Genomic DNA, 21,179 nt, shown 5'->3' on the forward strand with positions numbered 1-21,179 from the left:
CTAGGTCCTAATGAGTTAGCATTAGCATTGTGATGAGCTTTATTCTCTGCCCTTGCTGGTGTGCTAACTCAGCAATGAAAATCTACTTTATCCCAACATAGTGCTAACATTAACATTAAGCTCTGGATAGCATTAGCATTGAACATCAACATAAGCATCGAGCTGTGGATACTCACAGACTTTGGGGTGACATAGCCTCCTGTGGTGATTGCCATGCCTGTGGAGAGCTCAAACAGGTCGTTGAGGCCACTGCTGAGCACTGCAGGAGTGGGCGATGGGGCGAATGTGTTGGGAACTGACGAGGGGATAAAGTTCTGTCCCACCTGAGTCACACACACACATGCACACACAAAAAAAACATACAGGACATCAGCACAACTATGAATCCAGAATGTACCTCCGACGGTTCTCTAGCAACCTTCGATGAAGAGACAGGTTCCAAACTCATTTTTGTTGTCAAGTGCTCAGAGTGGGTTTCAAATAACAATGGTGGCATCTTCTAATGATTTATTTTTAAAGACAATGTCATGATCGACAAATGTGATTTTGTACATTCACTAAAGCTGAAATCCTGACACGAGAAATACATTCTCCAATGCTCTGATTTGCAGAGGTCGAAACTAGTTTGTATATCTTCAGTCAGAATTTCGGCTTATGATTTCGCAATTTGAGCAATCGTCCACTGGAATACGTGATCTTTTTTCCCCATCAGTGGCAAGCAAGGTCAAAAGGTGAGGCGTGAGTGTGCGGGAAAAAAAATAGCTTGTCCAGCTTTGAACTGTGTGGCAGTTAAGTTTTGACCCCAGCTAGAACCTCTAAGAGCATGCAGCATGCAGATGGGGCAGGCAGATGGAGAAACGGAAGGGCTCACTTACTGCTGGACTTCCCCCAACACCTCCTCCCAGGTCTCCCCCCAACTACAGGTGAGAGAAGAGGACCCATATCCAGCACCCGCATCCAAACAACAGATAGACAGAGAAAGAGAGTTAGAGAGATAGAGGTACTTAGCAATAGCAACCCATCCCCAACCCCCCCAAAAGCAATACAACCCATATACTGCCTAGAAAATGGCAATGGTTATTATGTAGATAGTCAATTTGACACAGTGAAATGGTTACCAGGAAGAAGCGTCAGTCAGTCAGGAGACCAGAAAACCTTGCCAAAACATGAACATTAAGATGGAAGAATAGCTCATTGCAAAATTCATTCGATACACCTATTTGAGAATTCACAAAAAATTATACTATAATAGCTTTATATGTTTTGGGCTCCTTTCATCTCTCCAGTTGAATTTTTACAGGGGTGTAAGGGGAAGATAAAGTAATTAAAGAAATCAAGTCTAGGTCTACACAAAATATTCAAAGACGCATCCTCATCATAATCTCTAAAAGCATTTTGTCTTTGAGATGCAAAATATCCATCTCAGAGGCTGGATGAAAAAATGTAATTATGTATGTAACTTCAAAACTTCCTTTGAGACTTGGCACTCTTAGTTAAATGCATTGTGACTGTGAGAAGTGTGACGTCACCTTGACAGACATTTAATGAGACTGGAATAACATAAAACTATTTTAAAGCCTAAGACCCAGCAAGGCACAAATCACATGCTCGTATTTGGCTGTTAAAAGGCAGATAGAAAAGCATTGGCACAAGCAACGTTAGAAGCAATGTTCCAGACATCTTGAGGATATTTGACCGTGGGGAATTTAAATGTATGAAATTATTTTACTTTCAAACATACAGTGCCTTCAGAAGGAATTCATACCCGTATTCCACATTGTGTTCTCTCAACCATCTACACACAATACCCCACAAAAACAAAGTGAAAACATGTTAAGACCTTTTTGCTAATCTATTGAAAATTTAAAACAGAAATATCTAATTTACGTAAGTATTCACACCCCTGAGTCAATACATGTTAGAATCACCTTTGGCAGTGATTACAGCTGTGAGTCTTTCTGGATAAGTCTCTAAGAGCTTTGCACACTTGGATTGTACAATATTTGCCCATTATTATTTTTTAAATTCTTCAAGTTCTGTCAAGTTGTTTGTTGATCATTACGAGACCGTCATTTTCAAATCTTGCCATAGATTTTCAGGACGATTTAAGTCAAAACTGTAACTAGGCCTCTCAGAAACTTTCAATGTCGTCTTGGTAAGCAACTCCAGTGTATATTTGGCCTTGTGATTTAGGTTAAGGTCCTGCTGATAGGTGAATGTATTGCACAGGGTAGAGAGATAAGGTACTGTTAATGTTACATTATTATACACTATTATTGCACACAGAGTCCATGCAACTTATTATGTGACTTGGTAAACACATTTTTACTCCTGAACTTATTTAGCCTTGTCATAACAAAGGGGTTGAATACTTACTGACTCAAGACATGTCAGCCTTTCATTTGAAATTTGTAATTTAAAAAATTCAAACATAATACCACTTTGACATTATGGGCTATTGTGTGTAGGACGGTGACAAAAAAATATATACATTTAATACATTTTTATTCACAATCTAAAACAACAAAATGTGGAAAAAGTCAAGAGGTTTGAATACTTTCTGAAGGCACTGTATATCCATCATTGTAATGAAGTGTAATCAATTAGCTGTCTTTTAATGTTAGAACCCAACATTTATTTTTCCTTTATTTAAAACTAGGCAAGTCATTTAAGAACAAATTCTTATTTACAATGACGGCCTACCCCGGCCAAACCCGGACGACCCTGGGCCAATTGTGCGCTGCCCTATGGGACCCCCAATCACGGCCGGATGTGATTCAGTCTGGATTCGAACAAGGGACTGTAGTGACGCCTCTTGCAGAAGCAGTGCCTTAGACCGCTGTGCCACTCGTGTACCACAGGTCGATAATGCTTAGGTTTGACAAACTTTGATAGAACTGTTTGATAGTGTTTACCACAAGATATTCCTAGTTTTGCGAGCTTGCACAAAAGTGCATTTAGTTCAGCCCTCACATAACGAAGTGGTTTATTTTGAAGGTGAACCACTCAGAACAAAATGGCTGAATGCTGTGGCAGTGTTATGTTAAGAGACCGCTGGGAATCTTTGCCAACTACGCCAAATTAACCCTTACTTCCACACATGCGAAGGGGAACTGGCAGACTAGTCAATATTGTCTCACTTCACCCTCACACTGAATTTTTTCTTCTTCTAGCATATGAATATTCTTGATATTTAAACAGGGTTGAAGTACCAGCTTTTGACCAGCGGCAAGAGATGCAAGTCACAAAGTTGGAGAAGTCTTAATGTGGGAGGGATGTGTCTGGAAATACTGCCAAAGTTTTATACTGACGATACAAGGGCCTTTTAGGAATGTAAAATATAAACAGGACAGCTCATTTACATACTGCTGGAGAGGGAAGTTTCAGGCTCGTCAATAATAAAACCTTAATGGGGCAGTTAACGGTCACATTATATTTTTATTGGGAGACGGACGTAGAGTCCTTTGCAATTTCAGCGGGTGTTCAAAAATCCATCAATATAGATGAGTGAATGACTATGACCAATGAGAAATGAAGTCGATGAAAAGCCTGACCCAATATGTCATTCAGTTTTAGAGGGGTCTGCTATTGGCAGGTTTAAGAGAAGAACCCAGTATATATGCATTGAAAAATGGCTAGCACACAGAGCTTTGACAGCTTGTCAGGTTAATTTGGCTCGGCCTCCTCATCTAGAAGGTCAGCTTTAATATTCAGTTTTGGGGCGCTGACTCAGCCCTTTCTATTGCATTAATCATTCCCAGATTTTGCCCTTCTGATGACAGCAGGTCATTGTCTATCTGGTCTGGCGATGCAGCCTCAAACCTCTAGCAACACTGTCTCTCTGCAGGGTGTCTGGGAGCATGTTCCAAGGTATTCTAGTTCTATGCGATTCTATTTCTATGGGCATTGGGCAAGTACACTTAAAAGGCAGGGTCCTTTACCTGGCATAATCCCAACCCTTGCTTTGATGGTGTGAATTGAGAGGTTTACACTTCATTAACACTGTTAAGACAGTGGACAAAGGCAATGTCCTGTGAAGTGGCTTATATGTTAAATCTACTGGCAGAGATCCTTTTACAGTGGCCCAGAAAGCTGTAATACGGAATGACATGAGGATGAGCAGGCTAGTTATCTAGTGCATTACACTGAAAATTGTACACCATCTCTTTAAAAATGTGAAGTTTATGCCTCCCGGGTGGCGCAGTGGTTAAGGGCGCTGTACTGCAGCGCCAGCTGTGCCATCAGAGTCCCTGGGTTCGCGCCCAGGCTCTGTCGTAACCGGCCGCGACCGGGAGGTCCATGGGGCGACGCACAATTGGCCTAGGGAGGGCTTGGTCGGTAGGGGTGTCCTTGTCTCATCGCGCACCAGCGACTCCTGTGGCGGGCTGGGCGCAGTGTACGCTAACCAAGGTGGCCAGGTGCACGGTGTTTCCTCCGGCGCATTGGTGCGGCTGGCTTCCGGGTTGGATGTGCGCTGTGTTAAGAAGCAGTGCGGCTTGGTTGGGTTGTGTATCGGAGGACGCATGACTTTCAACCTTCGTCTCTCCCGAGCCCGTACGGGAGTTGTAGCGATGAGACAAGCTAGTAGCTACTAAACAATTGGATACCACGAAATTGGGGAGAAAAAGGGGAAAAAATACAAATAATAATAAATAAAAAATGTGAAGTTTATGATGATGACGTGCAAGCGAGCTGTCATTCATTGCTATGAATCATTGATCATTGATCATAGCTATTATTTCCTTTATCTGCCCTCAAATGTTTGGATATACTGGTAAAGTTAGCTAGCTAGCCAATGAGGTAACATGACCGAAGAAATGTAAACAAACTCGCAAGCAGTTGCTGTGGTGGAAAAAGTACCCAATTGTCATACTTAAAAGAAAATTACTCAAGTAAAAGTCACTCAGTAAAATACTACTTGAGTAAAAGTCTAAAAGTATTTGGTTTTAAATGTACTTAAGTATCAAAAGCAAAAGTATAAATCATTTCAAATTCCTTATATTAAGCAAACCAGATGGCACAATTTTCTAGATTGTTAAATTAACGGGTAGCCAGGGGCACACTTCAACACTCAGACGTCAATTACACACGAAGCATTTGTGTTTCGTGAGTCTGCCAGATCAGAGTCAGTAGGGAAGACCGGGGATGTTCTCTTGATAAGTGCGTGAATTAGACAGCGAAGCATTGAAAATGTAAGTAGTACTTTTGGGTGTCAGGGAAAATGTAAGGAGTAAAAAGTACATTATTTTGTTTAGGAATGTAGTGGAGTATAAGTAAAAGTTGTAAAAAATATAAATAGTAAGGTACAGATACCCCAAAAAACTACTTAAGTAGTACTTTCAAGTACTTTTACTTAAGTACTTAACACCACTGAGCAGTTTTAAAACTGCCCACGACATGATTTATGAATGTAAAATGTGGTCCGGTGATCCCCTATAGGAAGATACAAATGTTGCGGCGGTAATATGGGTCAGATCTGTTGACTTGGTTGCGCTAGAAGCAAGCCGCTATTGACTCACCTTTTTCTCTAGGGCAATCAGAAGCCTTTTCATTAGAACAATTATCTGCTCCCAAAATAAAACTACTGGTCGCAAAATAAATACCAAATTGGTCATACTTTTAGAGCCCTTCAAGGGTCCAAGTAGAAATATCTAAAGCCATGATGACTCCAACGAGGGCAGCCTTCCATTCCCCAGAAGGGCCCAGCAGTGGGATCCTAAAATCCATTTACTTCAGAATATCGGAATCTTACTCACTCTCCCAGTTTCTGAAGGTGGATGACAACCGGGTAGTAAATACACAGAGGAAACGATTAGAATCTAAATGAAAGACTAAAAAGTAGCTTCCTCATCAATCTACACACAATAACCCCATAATGACAAAGCGGAAATAGGTTTTTATGTTTGCAAATGAGTTAAAAATAAAAAACAGAAATACCTTATTTACACAAGTATTCAGACCCTTTGCTATGAGACTCAATTGAGCTCAGGTGCATCCTGTTTCCATTGATCATCGTTGAGATGTTTCTACAACTTGATTGGAGTCCACCTGTGGTAAATTCAATTGATTGGACATGACTTGGAAAGGCACACACCTGTCTATATAAGATCCCACTGCTGACAGTGCATGTCAGAGCAAAAACCAAGCCATGAGGTCTAAGGAATTGTCCGTATAGCTCCGAGACAGGATTGTGTCGAGGCACAGATCTGGGGAAGGATACCAAAAAATGTCTGCAGCATTGAAGGTCCCCAAGAACACAGTGGCCTCCATCATTCTTAAATGGAAGAAGTTTGGAACTACCAAGACTCTTCCTAGAGCTGGCCGCCCGGCCAAACTGAACAATCGGGGGAGAGGTCAGGGAGGTGACCAAGAACCCGATGGTCACCGACAGAGCTCTAGAGTTCCTCTGTGAAGATGTGAGAACGTTCCAAGACAACCATCTCTACAACACGCCACTAATCAGGCCTTTATGGTAGAGTTGCCAGACGGAAGCCACTCCTCAGTAAAAGGCACTTAAAGAAATGTCAGACCATGAGAAATAAGATTCTCTGGTGTGATGAAACTGAGTTGAAATGAAAGACTACTAATTTTACATTGCAATATAATTTCTGGAGGAGTATTTCCACATACTCTCTTGCTGTAGATTTAAAAATTGTATATTTTGAGGAACAAGCCCAGAGGAGAATTCAGTGCAGACTGTAAACAGACTCAAATGTCATATTCAATTATCATCAAAAGGCTATAACAACGTTACATCTTGATTGCCCAACATTAAGCTTAGGTCTGCTTTTAATTTTAATTTGACTAATATATAGCAAATAAAACTAGCATTGCTCTCTGTGTTCAATCTGGAGGAGCCACAATATCAGTGGTATTTGAACCCAGACTGTGATAAGGTCAGGGTACGCTTAGAATTGATCAGTGCTAAACAGTAACTTCCGACTGAGGGCTGTTTCGGCTCACGGCTCCTTGCCTTTCATTAAAACCCATATCGATTCCATTAAATTGGTCGAATGTGCTTAGAGTAAGTAGGCTTGCAGAATGGCTGATCATAATTGGTAAGAAAGTAGCTTTCACTCCCCACTGTAATTACTCAGCAGATCTGTTTAAACATTCTGTGTAGCAGCACAACGGTAAGATGTCCTCGATTGGACTCTCCGACTTGGATTGGAGTCACTGTAGTTTTAATGACCGCCCAATTAAGATTTGATTAAAGCATTTTATAATCTGGGAGGGCCAACCAAAAGGGACGAGGAGCACATCGAGATAATCGTAATAACACTTATCACAACGAGGCCACGCTCTACACGGCTGACAAGACACGACCCCTAATTCGCTACGCTGAACTTCCCGCCCCAACTACAGTTGCCCTGGCCTGGAGAATACCAATTGACAAATGTGCTGTTCATTGGAAAAAGCTATGGAATGAGGTGGTGTATGTAGGGCAATATGATTTCTCATGGTTGAGCTTACACTTAATTTGAACTCAGTCGAAGGTGTAGTCTCTTGAAAATGTTACCTAACAAATAAAATAAAATTAACATCTGGGGCAGGGACTTCCCAACTCAGTGCCAATCACTCCTTTCTGAACCCTCCCTCTCCTGTGGCATAGTGTCTGGACTAGTAGGGTAGTGGAACGGTAAACAGCAGCAGGCATGTACTGGACCCAGTTAGCCCCTGGTGCTCTCCTCTCCCATCTCAGAGGCTAAGCAGAAAGGATATAGTGGTAAGAATCAAAGATTATTATTATTGGTTGATAACTATAAGATAGTCTGCCCCTCAAGTCTTCACTTCACTAAAGCAGAGCAGAACATTTAATTATAGGCTAAGGTGGGTTGGATGAACTAATAGATGAAGTGCTTCCATACAAGCTCTCCATTTACTTGAAGATGTAGTCCATTTACTCTGTGACTTAATATTATTAACCACATATGGTGGTTACAACGCTTCAAGCTACAACACTCTCAGTAGAGTAGAACAACAGCTGTGGCTGTCCCTTCAGGCTAGAGTTCAGAACACAATCCCCAGCTAATACAGCGCATTCGGAAAGTCTTCAGACCACTTCCCTTGTTCCACATTTTGTTACGGTACAGCCTTATTCTAAAATGGATTGAATTCAATTTTTTCCTCATCAATCTACACACAATAACACCATAATGACAAAGTGGAAATAGGGTTTTATGTTTGCAAATGCGTTAAAAATAAAAAACAGAAATACCTTATTTACACAAGTATTCAGACCCTTTACTATGAGACTCAATTGAGCTCAGGTGCATCCTGTTTCCATTGATCATCGTTGAGATGTTTCTACAACTTGATTGGAGTCCACCTGTGGTAAATTCAATTGATTGGCACACAGCTGTCTATATAAAGTCTCACAGTTGACAGTGCATGTCAGAGCATAAACCAATCCATGAGGTCAAAGGAATTGTCCGTAGAGCTCCGAGACAGGATTGTGTCGAGGCACAGATCTGGGGAAGGATACCAAAAAATGTCTGCAGCATTGAAGGTCCCCAAGAACACAGTGGCCTCCATCATTCTTAAATGGAAGAAGTTTGGAACCACCAAGACTTCCTAGTGCTGGTCGCCCAGCCAAACTGAGCAATCGGGGGAGAAGGGCCTTGGTCAGGGAGGTGACCAAGAACCCAATGGTCACCCTGACAGAGCTCCAGAGTTCCTCTGTGAAGATGTGAGAACGTTCAAAGACAACCATCTCTACAACACGCCACTAATCAGGCCTTTATGGTAGAGTGGCCAGACGGAAGCCACTCCTCAGTAAAAGGCACATGACAGCCCGATTGGATTTTGCCAAAAGGCACTTAAAGGAATTTCAGATCATGAGAAACAGGATTCTCTGGTGTGATGAAACCAAGATTGAACTATTTGGCCTGAATGCCAAGCGTCACGTCTGGAGGAAACATGGCACCATCCCTACGGTGAAGCACTGTGGTGGCAGCATCATGCTGTGGGGATGTTTATCAACAGCAGGGACTGGGAGACTAGTCAGGATTGAGAATGAAAACCTGCTCCAGAGCGATCAGACTGGGGCGAAGGTTCACCTTCCAACAGGACAACAACCCTAAGCACACAGCCAAGACAACTCAGGAGCGGCTTCGGGACAAGTATCTGAATGTCCTTGAGTGGCCCAGCCAGGGCCCGGACTTGAACCTGATAGAAAATCTCTGGAAAGACCTGAAAATAGCTGTGCAGACACGCTCCCCATCCAACCTGACAGAGCTTAAAATTATCTGCAGAGAATGGGAGAACCTTCCCAAATACAGGTGTGCCAAGCTTGTAGCGTCATACCCAAGAAGACTGGCAGTGATTACAAAGGTACTTCAACAAAGTACTAAGTAAAGGGTCTGCATACTTATGGAAATGTGATGTTTCCATTTTTCATTTTAAGACATTTGCAAAAATGTCTAAAAATCCATTTTTGCTTTGCTATTACTCGGTATTGTATTGAGGGGGAAAAAATTATTTAATCCATTTTACAATAGGGCTGTAATGTAACAAAATGTGGAAAAAGTCAAGGGGTCTGAATACTTTCCAAATGCACTGTATCATTAAAAAGTTGTTATTACTGTCAGTCAAGAGGAGAAAGTCTCCCTTAAACATAAGATAAATACAGTGGGGCAAAAAAGTATTTAGTCAGCCACCAATTGTGCAAGTTCTCCCACTTAAAAAGATGAGAGAGGCCTGTAATTGTGGGGCCATGTATCGTCATCTTTTTAAGTGGGAGAACTTGAACAATTGGTGGCTGACTAAATACTGTTTTGCCCCACTGTAAATAAAGCTTCCCAAAAAGCTGCTGCTCATTTCACGTGCTAAGCACGGGCTATAATGGTTATCCAGATGAGCAGCCACAAAACAACACGACCTATGAGCAAATGAGCCTTCATTATCACATTGTTACAATAGAGATTCAAATGTGCTGTGTATAGCTAGCTAACTAGGATGTTTTAGATGCAAAACTGAAATGTTAATTAGTATGCACCGCCTTGTCAAACAAAACAACTCATCTGCATGAAGACCAAAACAATCTTGACAGTGCAATAATATTAGCAGCATACAACCTGATAAGACGCTATCACTATCCACCGTCCACTATTAGGACCAAACTTCGGGGTCCTGTGTGTGTGCCAGAGCCACCATGGCGTGCCAAGCCTCCGCCTCGTGTCTCTTCTGTATTGAGATGTCAGAGTGAAGCCACATCGTGACATCCCTGGCCTGCATGCCTCTCTGTACTAGTGTCTGGCAGATCAGTCAGGGACAGCGAGGCAGGCTTCTCACTGACAGACAGAGTGTCTCTCTGTTGCTGCTGCCCAGCATACATCACCCTTGATGTGTCAGCCAGAATGTGTGTACACTATTTGAACTGTTGATGCATACAGGGGAAAAAAGTATTTGATCCCATGCTGATTTTGTACGTTTGACCACTGACAAAGAAATGATCAGTCTATAATTGTAATGGTAGGTTTATTTGAACAGTGAGATTGAATAACAACAAAAAAATCTGGAAAAACATGTCAAAAACATAAATTGATTTGCATTTTAAATGAGGGAAATAAGTATTTGACCCCTCTGCAAAACATGACTTAGTACTTGGAGGCAAAACCCTTGTTGGCAATCACAGAGGTCAGACGTTTCTTGTAGTTGGCCACCAGGTTTGCACACATCTCAGGAGGGATTTGGTCCCACTCCTCTTTGCAGATCTTCTCCAAGTCATTAAGGTTTCGAGGCTGACGTTTGGCAACTCGAACATTCAGCTCCCTCCACAGATTTTCTATGGGATTAAGGTCTGGAGACTGGCTAGGCCACTCCAGGACCTTAATGTGCTTCTTCTTGAGCCACTTTGTTGCCTTGGCTGTGTGTTTTGGGTCCTTCTCATGCTGGAATACCCATCCACGACCCATTTTCAAAGCCCTGGCTGAGGGAAGGAGGTTCTCACCCAAGATTTGACGGTACATGGCCCCGTCCATCGTCCCTTTGATGCGGTGAAGTTGTCCTGTCCCCTTAGCAGAAAAACACCCCAAAAGCATAATGTTTCCACCTTGTTTGACGGGGATGGGGTTCTTGGGGTTATAGGCAGCATTCCTCCTCCTCCAAACACGGCGAGTTGAGTTGATGCCAAAGAGCTCCATTTTGGTCTCATCTGACCACAACACTTTCACCCAGTTGTCCTCTGAATCATTCAGATGTTCATTGGCAAACTTCAGACGGGCATGTATATGTGCTTTCTTGAGCAGGGGGACCTTGCGGGCGCTGCAGGATTTCAGTACTTCACGGCGTAGTGTGTTCCCAATTGTTTTCTTGGTGACTATGGTCCCAGCTGCCTTGAGATCATTGACAAGATCCTATCGTGTAGTTCTGGGCTGATTCCTCACCGTTCTCATGATCATTGCAACTCCACGAGGTGAGATCTTGCATGGAGCCCCAGGCAGAGGGAGATTGACAGTTCTTTTGTGTTTCTTCCATTTGCGAATAATCGCACCAACTGTTGTCACCTTCTCACCAAGCTGCTTGGCGATGGTCTTGTAGCCCATTCCAGCCTTGTGTAGGTCTACAATCTTGTCCCTGACATCCTTGGAGAACTCTTTGGTCTTGGCCATGGTGGAGAGTTTGGAATCTGATTGACTGATTGCTTCTGTGGACAGGTGTCTTATATACAGGTAACAAGCTGAGATTAGGAGCACTCCCTTTAAGTGTACTCCTAATTTCAGCTTGTTACCTTTATAAAAGACACCTGGGAGCCAGAAATCTTTCTGATTGAGAGGAGGTCAAATATTTATTTCCCTCATTAAAATGCAAATCAATTTATAACATTTTTGACATGTGTTCTTCTGGATTTTTTTGTGGTTATTCTGTCTCTCACTGTTCAAATAAACCTACCATTAAAATGATAGACTGATAATTTCTTTGTCAGTGGGCAAACGTACAAAATCAACAAGGGATCAAATAATTGTTTCCCTCACTGTATGTTTAATGTGGATATGATGATAACATAACTATCCTGATAATGTAATAAACTCAACTTCCAAATTTAGCAGATACTTTGTCAAAAAGCTAATCAGAGTTCCCTTGCACCATACATGAAGATACTAAATCAGTCATACAGTGCTGTGAAAACATATTTACCCTCTTTCTAATTTCTTCTACTTTTGCATATTTTTTATACTGAATGTTATCAGATCTTCAACTAAAACCTAATATTAGATAAAGGGAACCTGAGTAAACATACAGTTCAAGTCGGAAGTTTACATACACTTAGGTTGGAGTCATTACACTCATTTTTCAACCACTCCACAAATTTCTTGTGAACAAACTATAGTTTTGGCAAGTCGGTTAGGACATCTACTTTGTGGCATGACAAGTCATTTTTCCAACAATTGTTTACAGACAGATTATTTCACTTATAATTCACTGTATCACAATTCCAGTGGGTCAGAAGATTACATACACTAAGCTGACTGTGCCTTTAAACAAAGGAAGTCAGCCAAGACCTAAGAAAATAATTTGTAGACCTCCACATGTCTGGTTCATCCTTTGGAGCAATTTCCAAACACCTGAAGGTACCACGTTCATCTGTACAATCTGTATAAATACCATGGGACCACAGAGCCGTCATACCGCTCATGAATGAGACGCGTTCTGTCTCCTAGAGATGAACATACTTTGGTGCGAAAAGTGCAAATTAATCCCAGAACAACAGCAAAGGACCTTGTGAAGACGCTGGAGGAAACAGGTACAAAAGTATCTATATCCACAGTAATACGAGACCTATATCGATATAACCTGAAAGGCCGCTCAACAAGGAATAAGACACTGCTCCAAATCCACCAAAAAAAGCCAGACTACGGTTTGCAACTGCACATGGGGACAAAGATCGTACTTTTTGGAGAAATGTCCTCTGGTCTGATGAAACAAAAATAGAACTGTTTGACCATAATGACCATCAATATGTTTGGAGGGAAAAGGGGGAGGCTTGCAAGCTGAAGAACATCATCCCAACCATGAAGCACTGGGGTGGCAGCATCATGTTGTGGGGGTGCTTTGCTGCAGGAGGGACTGCTTTGCTGCAGGAGGGACTGGTGAACTTCACAAAAGAGGTTGCATCATGAGGAAGGAAAATTATGTGGATATATTGAAGCAACGTCAAGACATCAGGAAGTTACAGCTTGGTCGCAAATGGGTCTTCCAAATGGAACATGACCCAAACAAAATGGCTTAAGGACAATAAAGTTAAGATATTGAAGTGGCCATTACAAAGCCCTGACCTCAATCCTATGGAAAATGTGTGGGCAGAACTGAAAAGGCTTGTGCGAGAAAGGAGGCCTAAAAACCTAACTCAGTTACACCAGCTCTGTCAGGAGGAATGGGCCAAAATTCACCCAACTAATTGTGGGAAGGTTGTGGAAGGCTACCTGAAACATTTGACCCAAGTTAAACAATTTAAAGGCTATGCTAACAAATATTAATTGAATGTATGTAAACTTCTGACCCACTGGGAATGTGATGAAAGAAATAAAAGCTGAAATAAATCATTCTCTCCACTATTATTCTGTGGTGATCCTAACTGAGAGGGAATTTGTGAAAAACTGAGTTTAAATGTATTTGGCTAAGGTATATGTAAACTTCCGACTTCAACTGTAACACAACAACTACACACTTATTTCATAAACAAAGTTATGCAACACCCAATGCCCCTGTGTGAAAAGGTCCACCCCCTTACACTTCTGTAGAATTCTACAGGAGAATGTCAGGCCATCCGTCTGTGAGCTGAAGCGCAGCTGGGTCATGCAGCAAGACAATGATCCAAAACACACAATCAAGTTTATTTAAGAGGTCGACCGATTAATCGGATTGGCCGATTAATTAGGGCCGATTTCAAGTTTTCATAACAATTGGAAATCGGTATTATTGGACACCGATTTGGCCGATTATTACATTTTTTTTTTTTACACCTTTATTTAACTAGGCAAGTCAGTTAAGAACACATTCTTATTTTCAATGACAGCCTTGTTCAGGGGCAGAACAACAGATTTTTACCTTGTCCAACGCTCTAACCACCTGCCTCTCATTGCACCCCACGAGGAGCATGCCTGTTACGCGAATGCAGTAAGAAGCCAAGGTAAGTTGCTAGCTAGCATTAAACTTATTTTATAAAAAACAATCAATCAATCATAATCACTAGTTATAACTACACATGGTTGATGATATTACTAGTTTATCTAGCATGTCCTTCGTTGCATATAATCGATGCGGTGCGCATTCGCAAAAAAGGAATGGTGTTGCTCCAACGTGTACCTAACTAACCCTAAACATCAATGCCTTTCTTAAAATCAATACACAAGTATATATTTTTAAACCTGCATATTTAGTTAATATTGCCTGCTAACATTAATTTATTTTAACTAGGGAAAATGTGTCACTTCTCTTGCAACAGAGTCAGGGTATATGCAGCAGTTTGGGCCGCCTGGCTCGTTGCGAACTGTGTGAAGACTATTTCTTCCTAACAAAGACAGCCAACTTCGCCAAACGGGGGATGATTAAACAAAAGCGCATTTGCGTAAAAAGCACAATTGTTGCACGACTGTACCTAACCATAAACATCAATGCCTTTCTTAAAATCAATATACAGAAGTAGATATTTTTAAACCTGCATATTTAGCTAAAATAAATTTAGGTTAGCAGGCAATATTAACCAGGTGAAATTGTGTCACTTCTCTTGCGTTCATTGCACGCAGAGTCAGGGTATATGCAACAGTTTGGGCCGCCTGGCTCGTTGCAAACTAATTTGCTAGAATTTTACATAATTATAACATAACATTTAAGGTTGTGCAATGTAACAGAAATATTTAGACTTCGATAAAATACGGTACGGTTCCATATTTCACTGAAAGAATAAACATTTTGATTTCGAGATAATAGTTTCCGGATTCTACCATATTAATGACCTAAGGCTCATATTTCTGTGTGTTATGTTATAATTAAGTCTATGATTTGATAGAGCAGTCTGACTGAGCGATGGTAGGCACCAGCAGGCTCGTGAGCATTCATTCAAACAGCACTTTCGTGCATTTTGCCAGCAGCTCTTTGCAATGCTTCAAGCATTGCGCTGTTCATGACTTCAAGCCTATCAACTCCCGAGATTAGGCTGCTGTAACCGATGTGAAATGGCTAGCTAGTTAGCAGGGTGCGCGCTAATAGCCTTTCAAATGTCACTCGCTCTGAGAATTGGAGTAGTTGTTCCCCGTGCTGTGCAAGGGCCGCGGGTTTTGTGTAGCGATGGGTAACGATGCCTCGAGAGCGGCTGTTGTCGATGTGTTCCTGGTTCGATCCCAGGTAGGAGCGAGGAGAGAGACGGAAGCTATACTGTTACACTGGCAATACTAAAGTGCCTATAAGAACATCCAATACTCAAAGGTATATGAAATACAAATCGTATAGAGAGAAATAGTCCTATAATTCCTATAATAACTACAACCTAAAACTTCTTACCTGGGAATATTGAAGACTCATGTTAAAAGGAACCACCAGCTTTCATATGTTCTCATGTTCTGAGCAAGGAACTTAAACGTTAGCTTTCTTACCTGGCACATATTGCACTTGAACATGTTTCATTATTTATTTGAGGCTAAAATGATTTTATTGATGTATTATATTAAGTTAAAATAAGTGTTCATTCAGTATTGTTGTAATTGTCATTATTACAAATAAAAATAAACATTTAAAACCGTCCCGATTAATCGGTATTGCCTTTTTTTGGTCCTTCAATAATTGGTATTGGCGTTGAAAAATCATAATCGGTCGACCTCTAGTTTACATATACATTGGAAGTTTTGGAATGGCCTAGTCAAAGTCCAGACCTAATCCAAATTGAGATGTTGTGGCAGGATGTGAGAAGAGCAGTTCCTGCTTGAAAACCCACAAATGTCGCTGAGTTGAAGCAGTTCTGCATACAAAAGTGGGCCAAAATTCCTCCACGGTGATGTGAGAGACTGATCAACAACTACAGGATGTGTTGGTTGCAGTCATTGCAGCTAAAAGGTGGCACAACCAGTTATTGAGCGTAAGGGGGCAATTACTTTTCCACACAGGTGAATTATGTGTTGCATAATATTGTTAATTAAATAAAATAAGTATAAATGTTTGTTATTAGTAAACTCAGGTTCCCTTAATCTAATATTAGGTTTTGGTTGAAGATCTGATAACATTCAGTATCAAAAATATGCAAAATAGAGAAAATCAAAAATTGGAGAAACACTTTTTCATGGCACTGTACATCGATGAGTTTGATGTCGCCAAGGAAACTTCCAACAGCCTGACTAGAGTATTGACATCTGACAACACTGCCCAGCCACAGCAAAAAAACTATGCCTTTTCACTCCACAGTAAACCTTAGGCCTACAACTTCATAATATTTGACAGGAACACCATGTACCACTGTCACTGATGCATTCCAAAAGCTGCAGTTATCCTAGTAATACGCAGATGCAATTAAAATGCCCTCTAGAATTCCTCTGCGTCCCTACAACATCTCAGGTGAAAAGCCTGAGAAAAGCCTACCCTGCTTAGGAAACCATCAATGAGACCACATTCTCCACACAACATTATACTACGTTTTATTGTTCATGGCACAATGAAACAATCTGGAGAGTGCGGTCCTACTGATCCCTCATGGACTACATTGACAATCCCCACCATTCCAACCCAAATAAATAAACTCAGTTGTTTGCAATTGTGTGTGAGTGTCCGTCACTCACCAGGCTGTCGAGGCCTCCGCCCAGCAGGTCGACAGCACCCATCTGCATGGAGGACTGCTGGGGCACGTTGACGGGGGGACCCAGGTCCAGGTTGAGCAGGTCTCCCAGCAGGTCACCCTGGGAGGGGATAACTGACTGGGCCTGTTCAATGGGGGCCGCTGGCCCTGCGCTCACCGGGCTCTCGCCTGTATCAATGCTGAGAGGTGGAAAGAGAGGACACAGATGCTAATATGTCAGTGTTTCCCCTATATTCATTTAGCAACACTTCTAAATAGTTGCCACCACTCCCAGAAATATGATAAACCCCCCCACCCCCCCAAGGAACGACTCAAACCAGATATAAAGTATAGGAGAAAATATACTGGAGATATACATGCTTTAATAAGATTTTTTTTAGAACTAACAATCACCAAAATAAAAACTAGACCTTCAGGGAGAATCTAAAATGTAAAAAATATCATGGCATGGGGACCCCGTTGATTTTGTTATAATGTTTGAGTCACTCAGATAGCATAAGACGGCATTCTCTCAGCCCTACGTCAAAATGTGTAGAATTGCAGGAAACTAGCTTTACAACTAATCTTCTCTCTGCCCCATGGCAAAATGTGTAGAATTGTAGGAAATTGGCTTTAAAACAGCAACATTTTGTATCTGCATCCAAGAAGAGGGCCTCTAAATTTAGGTCGGAGACAGCGCTATTGCCACACCCACTATGGGAAAACAGATGTTGGTATTTGTGTGTAAGCAATGATAGCCTTTGTGTTGTGCTAGAGGGGGAGGGAAGCTTTATTTGGGGGGTTAGGTGAGTGTGTCTTCCTGGGACTTGGTAACTGAGTAACTTTCTCATAACTGTGTCTTACCTGCCGTGCTGGATGGGCAGGTGCTTGCGGTGGATGCCATGACTACCCTCCACAAAGGCGTTTGGGGGCTTGTGGTAGACGGAGGCCAGGGAGCCAATGTGGCAGATGAGTTCATCCAGCAGGGTGGGCTCAATCAGGTCCGTCTCCTCCGAGATCAGGGGCTTCTCGGACAAGACCACCTCCTTGGCAGTCACTGGGTCGGTGGACAGCAGGCGCCAGTAGATGTAACCCCTGTCACGTAGGTCAGGGTTGTCGGAGTCCTAGGATGACACAAGGGGAAGGAATCACAGTGGTGAATAGACAGTGTTGAGTTGAAGTTTGAAACAGTTTGAAGCAAAAGAGGGAGATATATTGGTGTGTGTGTATGTGTGTGTCTCTCTACCTCCCTCTCTGTGTGTTTGTGTGTGTGTGTGTGTATATGTCACCTGTGTGGCCAGACTAAGGACCTGCTGCACCAGCTCCTGAGTCTCAGAGGGTTTCTTGAGGAATAGTTTGACGATGGCCGTCAGAAGAGTGAGCTGGACCTGAAACACAACACACCCCCAAGACTGAATGGTCTGACCCCACAACCCAGATAAGAAAGGTAATTATTGTTAGGGCGGGGCCAAATCAACTCCTAGCCACAAGGCACGTGTAGATCTGAAAGGATGGCATTAATGAAAGCAATATAGCAGAAATTAAAGACAAGGGCAAGGTGGAGCTCTTACCATATTCAATCCAGTCTTTGCCCTAGATTAATTTCCAAGCAGGGCGTAATAGTCCCAAAGGCAACAACGAGGCCATCTGGCATTAAGATAGTCAAATGAAACCAACAAGGTGAAACATTTACCCAATCTTTTCAAATTTATATTAATGGTCTTGCGGGGTAGAATTAGATTATAAATTGCAGACCTCAACTGACCTGGCTGCTCTGCTCTGGGACAACTGACCTGGCTGCTCTGCTCTGGGACAACTGACCTGGGCGCTCTGCTCTGGGACAACTGACCTGGGCGCTCTGCTATGGGACAACTGACCTGGGCGCTCTGCTCTGGGACAACTGACCTGGGCGCTCTGCTCTGGGACAACTGACCTGGGTGCTCTCGTCGTGGAAGCCCTCCAGGAAACTCTCCAGCAACTCGTCAGCGTTGTCGATCCTCTCAGCGTACTCTCCCACGATCCAGATCATGGCGGCGCGAGCATCCGGCTCGTCCAGAGAGTCCAGGTTCTCACACAGCGTGGCGATGATGCTCTCATACCTGAAGAGATAGAGAGAGAGAACACAAAGGGTCAGGGTATATACTAGTGTCTGTCTGGGCCTCGGAATATACACAGGTATTATATATACACAGACAGGGGAGGTATAGGTCCTATTGAGGAAAATAAATCTCCATCTTTATTGATAATTATCGGGGATGGAGGGAAAAGGACACTTACTTGTTGGGGTATTTGCGGAAGATGTCCCTGATGACCACAATGGCCTCCTGCACCACATAGTTGACTTTGGTCTGGATGAGGTCCAGCAGGGTGCTCACACAGCGCTCAGCAGATTGCTAACAGAGAGAAAACAGGAACAAAGTCAACACTGACCCAACACAGATAAAAATGTTTTTTAAATGTAATCAGTGGCCAAAGTACCTCGTTTAAACTCCTTCAAACAACTTCATAGGATTGGATGGCACTTTTATGGAAGAGCTATAAAATCTGATCAAAGACCCTCTCTGCGTCCATCTATGATGGGGTCTCAGATTCCTACCTCTACTTTGATGGCACAGCGTCCGATGGCTCTCACTGCCTTACGCACAAAGTCAACATCCACCTCGGTGGCGTACTCCTTCAGCTCAGCCAACACCTGGGGGGAGAGCAGGGCATATGAGTGAAAAACATGACACACACACACACATTTACACACAGAGGACAAGCAAGCGCATTGACATTGTAAGATAATGATTTGAGGAGACATGGTTAAGGTTGGTGAATTATGCATGCATCCAAGGCTAAACTACCCAAGCCAAGGCTTGTCTTTTAACAACAAAGGAAGCAAGTACATCCACTGTCCAAAACGTGTGTTCATTAAGGCATCATCTGACAGCATGCCTGTCAGAGTACCAGCTAAAACAGATTAGGAGTGACGCATTGGGAGGTGAACATGTCTGTCGAAATAAGTCTTCAATAAAAACTAAGTATACAAAACATTAATAACACCTGCTCTATCCATGGCATAGACTGACCAGATGAATCGAGGTGAAAGCTATGATCCCTTATTGATGTCACTTGTTAAATCCACTTCAGTGTAAATGGAGGAGACAGGTTAAAGAAGGATTTTTAAGCCTCGAGACAAGTGAGACATGGACTGTATGTGTGTGCCATTCAGAGGGTGAATGGGCAAGACAAAAAAATGTAAGTGCCTTTAAAAAGGGTATGGTAGCAGGTGCACCGGTTTGTGTCAACAACTGCAGCTCTGCTGGGTTTTACACGCTTAATGGTTTCCTGGGTGTATCAAGAATTGTCCACCACCCAAAGGACATCCAGCCAACTTGACAACTGTGGGAAGCATTGTAGTCAACATGGTCCAGCATCCCTGTGGAGTGCTTTCGACACCTTGTAGAGTCCAGGCCCCAACAGGGGGGGAACTCAATATTAGGAAGGTGTACCTAATGTTTGGTATACTCAGTGTTTTGGTGCAGCTGAACAGATTAATGCAAATCTGGGCTAGCACCTGTTGTTTTTTAAGGGCCATGTTCTTATATTAACAAAAGTGTATATTTTTGTGGGCCAATAACATTATTCTAAGTCAAACAGATACCGTATGAAAAACAAACAAAACATATACAGTATGGAGCTATCATCCCCAAAGATGGTTTTCTGTATAGAGTGACTAAGTATAAAATGATGTACAGCAAATCATGAGAAATGAACACCCTAATACAGACTTCCATTCAGTGAGGTATGGGGTTCCATGAGCAGTACCTGGGCTATGTTGGCCTGGGAGGCCAGGCGAATCATGATATCCAGCTTCTCCAATTTGACGTAGATGGGGTCGTTGTACTTGACAAAGAACACCTTGATCTCCTGCTTCAGAATCTCTGGCCTAAATAGTAGAGATTACATTTATAATGGGAACAAATCAAATCAAATTTTATTTGTCACATACACATGGTTAGCAGATGTTAATGCGAGTGTAGCGAAATGCTTGTGCTTCTAGTTCCGACAATGCAGTAATAACCAACGAGTAATCTAGCTAACAATTCCAAAACTACTACCTTATACACACAAGTGTAAAGGGATAAAGAATATGTACATAAAGATATATGAATGAGTGATGGTACAGAGCGGCATAGGCAAGATACAGTAGATGGTATCGAGTACAGTATGTATATACATATGACATGAGTATGTAAACAAAGTGGCATAGTTTAAAGTGGCTAGTGATACATGTATTACATAAAGATGAAGTAGATGATATAGAGTACAGTATATACGTATACATATGAGATAAATAATGTAGGGTATGTAAACATTATATTAAGTAGCATTGTTTAAAGTGGCTAGTGATATATTTTACATCAATTCCCAT

At 42.2% G+C, this 21,179-nt stretch overlaps 1 protein-coding gene across 2 annotated transcripts in view; it reads right to left on the minus strand.

The window, feature by feature from the left end:
• LOC110537549 (AP-2 complex subunit beta) overlaps positions 1–21,179 on the minus strand; it is a 67,430-nt gene that overhangs the window by 30,269 nt on the left and 15,982 nt on the right. Inside the window, exons 8-16 of one of the 2 annotated variants that reach the window (XM_021623672.3) lie at positions 20,573–20,693; positions 19,359–19,454; positions 19,040–19,155; positions 18,696–18,861; positions 18,052–18,150; positions 17,627–17,886; positions 16,767–16,962; positions 876–917; positions 177–323 (exon numbers count right to left, since the gene is read on the minus strand). In XM_021623672.3, coding sequence (XP_021479347.1) covers positions 177–323; positions 876–917; positions 16,767–16,962; positions 17,627–17,886; positions 18,052–18,150; positions 18,696–18,861; positions 19,040–19,155; positions 19,359–19,454; positions 20,573–20,693 — 1,243 coding nt within the window. The remainder of the gene's footprint in view (positions 1–176; positions 324–875; positions 918–16,766; positions 16,963–17,626; positions 17,887–18,051; positions 18,151–18,695; positions 18,862–19,039; positions 19,156–19,358; positions 19,455–20,572; positions 20,694–21,179) is intronic. The other variant, XM_021623673.3, reaches the window with a different exon arrangement.

Source organism: Oncorhynchus mykiss, chromosome 12 (assembly GCF_057628025.1).
Source record: "Oncorhynchus mykiss isolate SJ-2025 chromosome 12, ASM5762802v1, whole genome shotgun sequence".
NCBI classification, from domain to species: domain Eukaryota; kingdom Metazoa; phylum Chordata; class Actinopteri; order Salmoniformes; family Salmonidae; genus Oncorhynchus; species Oncorhynchus mykiss.